Source organism: Marmota flaviventris, chromosome 16 (genome assembly GCF_047511675.1).
Source record: "Marmota flaviventris isolate mMarFla1 chromosome 16, mMarFla1.hap1, whole genome shotgun sequence".
Taxonomy (NCBI): domain Eukaryota; kingdom Metazoa; phylum Chordata; class Mammalia; order Rodentia; family Sciuridae; genus Marmota; species Marmota flaviventris.
Genome location: NC_092513.1, coordinates 44,552,531 through 44,561,642, shown reverse-complemented (window position 1 = coordinate 44,561,642; position 9,112 = coordinate 44,552,531). Strand labels below are relative to the sequence as shown.

Here is a 9,112-nt window from a genome sequence, read left to right as displayed (position 1 = left end):
GGTTTACTCTGTAACTATAGTCATAGATGACCCAAACAGGTAAAACTGAAAATCTCACCTGACTCAGTGGTAAAGCACACCCACCCTAGGCTTGAGTGAGACTCTGGGTTCAATCCCCAGCACAAGAAAACAAAACAAAAACAAAAACAAAAACAGGAGGAGGAAGTTTTATCTTGCTCATCAAGGCAGAATAACAAAGCATAGGAAACAACAGTTGCTAAGTTGGAAAAGTCTAGAACAGTTGATAACATCATTGCCCTTTGGTGGGTTTTGACTGCAAAGCCAGCCCCAGCAGAAAGGCCTCTCATTGTTTAATTTTTTGAGAGGAAGTGAGGGGAAAGGGGGAAAAAAAACAAGGGAGAGAAATGAACTACAGTAGATGGGGTAGAGAGAGAAGATGGGAGGGGAGGGGAGGGGAGGGGGGATAGTAGAGGATAGGAAAGGCAGCAGAATACAACAGACACTAGTATGGCAGTATGTAAAAACGTGGATATGTAACTGATGTGATTCTGCAATCTGTATACGGGGTAAAAATGGGAGTTCATAACCCACTTGAATCAAATGTATGAAATATGATATGTCAAGAGCTATGTAATGTTTTGAACAACTAATCATAATAATAATATAAAAAGAAAGGCCTCTCTTCCGGTGCTCAACACAGAGAAAAAGAAAAATTTCATTTGAATGCAGCCTCACCCCAACACGTGTGTTTCACACAGACCTTATTTTTTAAACAGAGTTTATTGTATTTAATACATTATAAAATTTGAAAAATTGTAGGAAAGCAGCAGACTCAAACTGGAGCATCTCTAACAAGTAAGAATTCTGGCCCCTTTGCAAAACTGATCAGTTTAAAAACAAAGTAAAGTTCACATCTGTGAGGCGGACAAAAAGTGTCACTCCTGTACAAACTACATTTAAAATGTCATGTCTAATGTCCAATGCAATGTGCTCATGAGAGTTCTTCTGAAATCCTGCCTGGTCCCGGCCTAAAGAGACATGAAACCTCCTTACGAAAAGAAACTCCATTCAAGGTGATTTTTGTTTTTTTGTTTTTGTTTTTTTTTTTTAAAAAAAAGGAAAAAGAAAGACAAAGGAAAAAGAAACAATGGATGGCTGTTGGCAATGGAAACTGTAAGGAGACTGTGTCCTCCGCTCATGGCTTGTTTATTGGTCAGAGGCCTTGGGAGGCCCAGGACACTTCACGGCCATCAGCACCGACTGTAGCTATCACCTTTTTAAAAATTTTTTCTCTCTTTTTTGCATTTCCTACCTTTTGACATATATATATATTTATATATTTTTTACACCTTGAGGATATCACTATTCCAATTGTTCCCATATGAATACAGGTGTGATCTCTATTGGATATAAATGTGTCTTTTATTCAATTTTAGGTCCAGAACTTGGTTTGCTGTCCCAACTGCACATAATGTCCCTTTTCTGATTGCGTTATTTGTTGTGTATGTTTTCCTTTTTTTTTTGCATAAGAAATATGTCTGTTTAGTCCAGAGGCTCTTGCTTTATCCGGATGACAGAGGGGACGCGCGGCGTCCGCCTTAGTTCCCGCCGAAGGACATATTCGCTGAACTGAGACGAGTCCACTCCTCCCCCGCAGGAACCTACAATTTCAAATCCTCTTTGCTGCAACCTCTCGAGGACCTGCAAAGGGACAAGCATCTCATTAGGGGTGAGGTAAGTTCTTTGAAGACATAAACACACCAAAGGATGGTTCCAAAGTTGGAGGTCACGTGCAGGTCTAGGCCACCTTAGCCCACCCTTATGTCCTTTGGCATTTCTACGCTCAAAGGAAGATCCTGGATTAATGGGCAAGGAGGGAGGGAGCAAAATTCTAATATCTAAAACATGCATGCTTGCTTTTCACATACCAATTACAAATAGTTGGTGCCAAGAGCTCCATTTTACAGATTAGAAAAATGAGACTCATGAGCAGTAAGGAAGTAATGGAACTGAGTTTCCAAGTCCAGTATGTTTGGCCTCAAATCCCATTGTTTTTTTGTTTGTTTGTTTTGTTTTGTTTTGAATATGCAATGCTGCCTTCTTTGTTAAAAAAAAAAAGTTCACATTTCAAAATTATATTCTATGAGGTGATAAAGAATACTACTACTATTTTTCCTCTTACTACTACTTGGACAATATTGATGTTGATCAATATCAACCCCTACCCCACCCCACCAACAATAGAGCTACTGTCTACATTATTCTCTGTTCGTGGTATTTAAAATAGGTATATTGTTTGCATGCATTTCAGGAGAGAAGAAAAATTGCACTGATTATGTAGTAGGAAATATACCCATGATAGACATTCTAAAATTCTCACATAAGTCAGATGATCTAATCTTTAATTTTGCAATCAAATACCTAGTGCCAGTAAGATCCCTGCATTTGTCACTACATGTCTGATACTCTTAATTGCAGGAACAGTACTTGCAACTCTTAGATAGGCAGAAGCATAGGAAACTCACCTAAAGCATTCTGTTTCTTTAGGAATCTAACAAATGTTAGGCTTGTAAATGTTCCCTGCCAGGGTTCTGCCTATAATTAAATTGCTCTACATCACTCTATAGACAAGAGGACACCAAAATAATTTTTTAAAAATGCCTTGCTTTACTTGTTTTTGGAATGAAGTGAAGTGTTATTAAATAACTCTCAAAATATAGTCAATGATAAAGTGACCCCTTCCTACTTTTTTTTTTTAATATTATTTTTTTTGGTTTCCTCCCTCGAAATGGAACATAACCTGCTACCTTGAAAACAGCTGACTAGATGAGATTGGAGAGCAGGAGAGTATGTTTTCTAAAAATTAAAACCTCAAATTCTGGCAAATTAGGAAAACTCCCAAGTCCTTCTAAATATCTAAATAAATATTCTATGTGCAGGGATCTATTCTGGTTTGTTTGTTTGCTTGGTACCAGGGATTGAACCCAAGGGTACTTAACCACTAAGCCATATCCCCAGGCCTTTTAAAGTTTTTAATTTTGAGACAGGGTCTTGATAAGTTGCTTAGGACCTTGATAAGTTGCTGAAGCTGGCTTTGAACTTGCAATCCTCCTGCTTCAGCTTCCCGAGTCTCTGGGATTACAAGTGTGGGCAACCGTGAGGCCAGGACTCCATAGGTAAATTCAAAATGCACATAGTGCCAGCCAGCCTACGGGCAGCATGAAGAATATAATTCAAGTTCAAAATCAAGATATGCATTGGGAACAGGTGAATAAAAAGGCGTAAAAGTGTCTACTCCAAGGAATTCTTCAGCAGAAGCATAAGTATAGACTGCCAGCAAGAGATGCTCTTGCTTTTTCTGGAAGGATTCTTTGCCATTATTTGGAGAAGAAATTTAAAGATGAAGAAATTGTAAACAATAATGCATATAATTTCTGAGACCTGTTTTTCTCTCAGTGTTGTTATAGTCACTAAATTGCTAATATAAAGAAATCCCTAGTATCTTTCTCCCCAGGGGTTCTGATACACATAATATGATAACTATCCCATATGATCCAATTTTACCCTGAATGTGGCCAAGTAGTTATTTCAATATAATGCAAATAGCTTTTGATGCTATTAGTTTTTAAATACCAACTCATCAGCAAAATTGCTTAGATTTAGCTACCATTCAAGAATGTTAAATAACTCAGTGGCATTTGAGGCATCAGACACCTTCTCCCAAAGTCTCTGAGTACCGACAGGCAGACATCTGTTTCTTGGTGGTTGAAGCAGGAAGCAAGAGTGGGTCATGGCCCTGTTGTAGGATGATGTTAATGCAGATGAACATTTTCACATCTGATCTGGGAAATGCATCAAGCACATGAACTGATGAAAAGGTTCAAGGCCAAGGAGTGGGGACTACGGACTTGCTGTCCTGGTATTGAGTGGTTCTGACCCTCCTAGGGCTCTGGTGGAGAACCTGGGCCTGTGTAGGGTGCATGGGAAAGGGAAGGCTTTGTGGGCTTTACAGGCATTTAGAAGCCACAGAGGCTGTTCAGCCAGGGCAATGCAGCCAAACACCTCCAGGGGGCGCCATCCACACAGGGGAGAATGTGAATGTTGCCCGCTGGAGCTGTGATGAGAGTATGCGCTTTCCACTAGCATGCTTGTGGGTCATTTTCTGCCAGCGCTTTCTTCTGTTCTGCTCTCAGACATCTGCTCATACATTTTAAAAATTATAAATAGTTGTGGAACAATCCTCCAGAGGCAGCCTGCTCTACTGAGTGTTTCTAGTCTGAGTTTGGGAGAAGTTTTGTTAGCTAGACACTGAATGAAGTCATGGGCCCACTGCAAATCTAGAGAGGGGGAGAAGCCAAACCCTCACTCCAAGGACCTCAAATAGTTTCATGTCACACTGATCTGCAGTCAAGACCCAGTCGTGTCTGTTTTCTCGCAGCAAGACGGGGGATTAGCAGGCTTACTTGTTAGGGTTGTTGATAAGAAGACAAGGCACACACTGGACATTGCTCAGGAGGGCAGCATCAGTGCTCAGCACATGTTAGCTATGACGATGACAGCACCTATCAGCACCTAAGGCTGGGGCCCCTCACATGGTATAAACCAGAGTTCTGAATCCCAGCCCAGGTCTCCTTCTCCATCTCAGAAAATGGCAATTCCACTCATCAGTTCCTCTGTCAAGAAGCTTGGGCATCCGGGGCTCTGCCTTGCCACCCACAGTCCTGGTCAGAAACCCTTGCTAGCTCTCTATTCAAGACACTCAGAATCAAATACTTCTCAACGACTTCTTGGCACGCTGCTTTCTAACTGGTCTCCTTGCCTCTATTCTTTTCCACTTGCTGAAGGAATATTTGTTTTAAAATACAAACTACATCAGGTCACTCTTTTGTTCAAAAATCCTCCAATGGCTTTCCATTGGACTCACATCTGTGAATGACCCAAACCAAAAAAAACCAAAGGGGAAAAAAAAATCTAGCGTGCTAACAGTTCTTTCTCTCTGGGGCTCTTTGGGGTCTTCAGAATTGCTGATCCCTCTCCCTGGAACATTCTACCTGAGATACCCTGTTACTGCTATTTGGACAATATTGATGTTGATCAATGTCTACCCCCACTGCACCCCACCAATATAGAGCTGCTGTCTATCTTGTTCTCTTCTCTATCTTCAGTGCTTATACCAGCACCTGGCACACAGTAGGTGCTCAGTGAAGATGTGTGCACTGACTGAATGCTAAAGAGGGATGAATAATCACCCTCCCACATGAGTGTCTTGGTTCATGGGAGGAAAGATGCTAGCAAAGTGAAGTCAAGCAACAGCACTAAAAGTGTCATCTGATGGCACACAGCAGGTGCTGCTGTACCTGGACTGAGTTGAGGTGACAGTAGCCGTTTAGTGGAAACCTGATGACATGTGTCGAGTCGTGATTCCAGCCCGCGTTGACGGAGTTACACATCACATCGCCAATCTCAGGGAACACTTCTTCTATCAAGGACTTGTCACCGCTGAGCGTGATCCTTTCCCCGAGGTCTGGGGCCACACGCACCACGAGGCACTCGCAGGGCCGTGAAAAGCGACCCGTTTCTCTGTCCTGTTTCCATCTTTCCATCTCCAACAACATTGGCTGAAGTTGAAAATATTTGGCCTCTTCATATAACAAAGTATAGTCCTGGGGTGGGGGATAAAAAGGCATTTCACAATGCAAGATACAAACATAAAGTACCGGAAATATCCACATTTAAGAGCTGATATTTTTCACCTTTGTTGTTATTTCAATAGTCAAATCTAGGTGTACATTTTTCACATATAACATATTTATAAAGATTCAATTTGCATTCATTTGCTCAGTGAAGACAAGAGGGGCTATTGGGAGTAGGGCTCCTTAGTACTTCACAGGAATTAAGTCCGAAGTCCTCAGACTGGCCCAGTCAATAGGGAATCATTATCATTCTAATTTTGCAGGCAAAAAACTGAAATGTGAAAGGATTCACCCCAAACTTTTCTCTTGTAGTAGAAAAATGGCTCTGGGCACTTCAAGTTTGATTTGGTGAGAATCCGGTTTCCTCTTGGATAGAACACATACCCTAAGGTTGAGCACAGCTGTGCAAACATGCATGTCACCAAAGCCCACACCTTCAGTGGCAGCTTCGGAACCCACCATGGGAGGGTGTGGGGGCGGGGCATGGAGGGAGCAGGCCTGGAGACAGCTGTGGAGGGGCTCCCTGGGGCAAGTATGCTGTGTTTGCCTAAACCTGTGCTGATCTGTGATGGTTTAGGGGAGGCAGCTGGAGACGCGAAGGCCATCGTCGCCCTGCCTGCAGTCCCCTGTCGGTGCTGCCGTGGAAAAGCCAGAGATGAAAACATTAAACCCTGACACCTGCAACTTACAGGTGCAAAAAGGGAACTTGTCCATTTCTGAGAGCACAGTCACCCAGTCTTTAGATAGGGCTTTTTCCCCTCTAGCATTTAAAAAAGAAAAAATGATTGAATTAAAGCCAGAAATCCAATAGGCATTAAAATACACAAGCCACTGAAGGAGAAGATCAGAAGACAAAACAGAGCAGGGGTGGGAGGCAGCAACTTAGGGACAATGTTAACAAGCTGGTCAATATTATGTCTAAACGTAGCTATGGTCACAATCATTTCTGGGTGTTTGATAAGTGGATACTTGTCTAGACATGTTGACTGAGAATGTTTTAATCAAGTGACACAGGTATCTCTGCTTTCCTTGCATGGGCCGGAGCTGGCGGGCAGTGCCTGGGGCCTGCATGAGAGTCAGTGCTGTAAACCTGTGGCCTGATGCTTCCAAGAGCACGGCATGGGCCACCTGGAGCCGAGGATGGCCACAGGGGAACTATTTTCATAGTTCACTTTGTTCTTTCTCTTGCAAATCAAGCAGTTGCAGCTGCAGCAGCTGCTTTATTCAGGATTTCCAGAGAAGAACGTGTGAAGAGACAAGGTACTTTGCCTCTAGCTGGAGATCCACTTTCCAGACTAAGAAACTAGAGCCAGGTGGAAGATGCTTTCATGGATATTCAGCAGAATCAGCTGTGTTCTTATTCTGTCCTCTTAGCAGCCCCACATGCAGGAGTGTTGGTTCTCCACAGGAGAAGAAGCCATTGTCTTGAAGTCTTCCCTGTACATGCTCCTACCTGCCTAGCCTCCTGACCTGTAAGGAGATACTGTTTGGATTTAAGGAGTTGAGGATTAAGCTGAGGTGTGGCCACTCTCAAGCCAGGGCAGAACTGGGGCCCCCAGCCCAACCTTCTAGGGAGGAGTTGGGAGATGCCACAGGTTCCCCTGGCCTACCTGGCTCCCCACTCCCAGGCTGTGCCATCTATAAATCACACACCAACCGTGAGATACTGACCTAAATACTTACTTATCAAGATGACAGCATCCAAAGAGACGGAAAGCCAGCAGTGGGACTTACACAAACAATAGAAATGAGAACTTCTGTGGCAGCTTTTAACTTTTCTGAGATTTCATTACAAATTTTAGCAGAAGGAAGGATCTGAGACTCCTATAAAAAATATGCCTGATCTTTCTAGAGCCATCTTAAAGGTGCCGAGAGCAGTCCTCTTGACCAGCCTTGATCTTCTGGAGGAACCCTTGCATCATCACTGGACATTGACCACTCAGCAGTGCTTCCAGGGACAGGAGGCTCACTACCTAGCGAGGCGCGGCATTGACTTTGTTGGCAGCTCTAATTGCTGCAAATGTCTTCCTTAGGAAGATCTAAATCTTACAGTAGCACCAGCTTATTTGTTCTAGAGTTATGGTGATTCTGATCTTTCACTGACCTGCCAACTCTTAGAACATTCGGAGATGACTGTTTGGTCTTCATATTCTTCATACTTGATCTTTTCAGCTCTGCCTCATTTGTTAGGAATCTGAGGTGCTCAACATCCAGCGTGTCCTTGATTTGTCAGCATGCTCGGTAATATCCTAACCAGAACAGAGCCTGCCATTTCAGCTGTGCTCCAGTGAGTGCAGCTCTTAGCACCTGTCTGGATAGATGCTTTAACACTGTTATTATCAATGCTGCCCTTGTTGGTTCCTTATCACAATTGGGAAAACCATAACCAACGGAATGGCTGAAAACTACATAAACCCTGCTGGTGCAGTGGTACTCTCCTGTTATCCCAGCAGCTCAGGAGGCTGAGAAAGGAGGATCCTGTGTTCGAAGCCAGCCCCAGCAGCTTAGAGGGTCCCTATCTCTAAATAAAATATTTTTAAAAAGGATGGGGATGTGGCGCAGGGATTAAGCATTCCTGGGTTCAATTCCTGACAGAAAAAAACAAACCAAACAACAACAATAACACACACACACACACAACTATACACATCTATTTTCATAGCTCTGGTCAGAGAAGAAAATCAGAAGTAAAGCTGTTTCCTTTGGAGGCTCCACGGCAGAATCCACTTCCTTGATTTTTCCAGCTTCAGAGGCTGCCCACTGTCCCTGACCTGTGGCCCTGCTCTGACACTCCCACCTCCCTCTTAGAGGAGGCCTTGTGATTGCACTGAGCACCCTCGGGGAATCTTGGATAATCTCCCCAACTCAAGATCCTTAGCTAATCACATGTGAAAATTCCATATTGCCATGTAAGGTAATGGATTCTTAGTTCCCAGGAATTAAGACGGTGCCCCTTGCGAGGGCCATTGTTCTGCCTACCACATAGTATAAGGCCACCTCACCTTTCTCATTGTCTCATTACTCCGTAGTTCACGTTTTGCTTTCAGTGAAATCCCTAAATCTTTTTCACAAGAGCTTCTGTGAGTTAGCTCTTTCTCATTCAGTGTTTGTTAAAATTTTTATTTATTTCTTATTTATTTTTTTAATTTTCTGGTCCTGGAGATTGAATCCAGGAGACACTTTACCTCTGAGCCACATCCCCAGCCCTTTTTAGTTTTCACTTTAGAACAGGGTCTCACTAAGTTGCCCGTGCTAGCCTCCAACTTGTGATCCTCCTGCTTCGGACTCCCGAAGCTTGGGGATTACAGGCATGGGCCACCATGCATGGCCTTGTGAAAGTGTTTAAATCCTTCCTTATCTGTCCCTCTTTAACTTTCACACTGTAGACTTGGAATGTATTCTGTTTGAGAAACCCTAGATTCTCCATCCAGCATCCTAAGTCTCCCTCTCACCTGTGT

General features: G+C 43.2%; 1 protein-coding gene across 3 annotated transcripts in view; it reads right to left on the bottom strand.

Annotated features, from left to right (window-relative positions):
• Positions 1-722: 722 nt before the first annotated feature.
• Positions 723-9,112, bottom strand: part of Kctd1 (potassium channel tetramerization domain containing 1) — a 186,414-nt gene continuing 178,024 nt past the window's right edge. For all 3 annotated transcript variants that reach the window (XM_071602828.1, XM_027935695.3, XM_027935694.3), the window contains exons 4-5: positions 5,319-5,624; positions 723-1,662 (exon numbers count right to left, since the gene is read on the bottom strand). In XM_071602828.1, the coding sequence (XP_071458929.1) occupies positions 1,504-1,662; positions 5,319-5,624 (465 nt within the window). In that variant the 3' untranslated portion in view covers positions 723-1,503. The remainder of the gene's footprint in view (positions 1,663-5,318; positions 5,625-9,112) is intronic.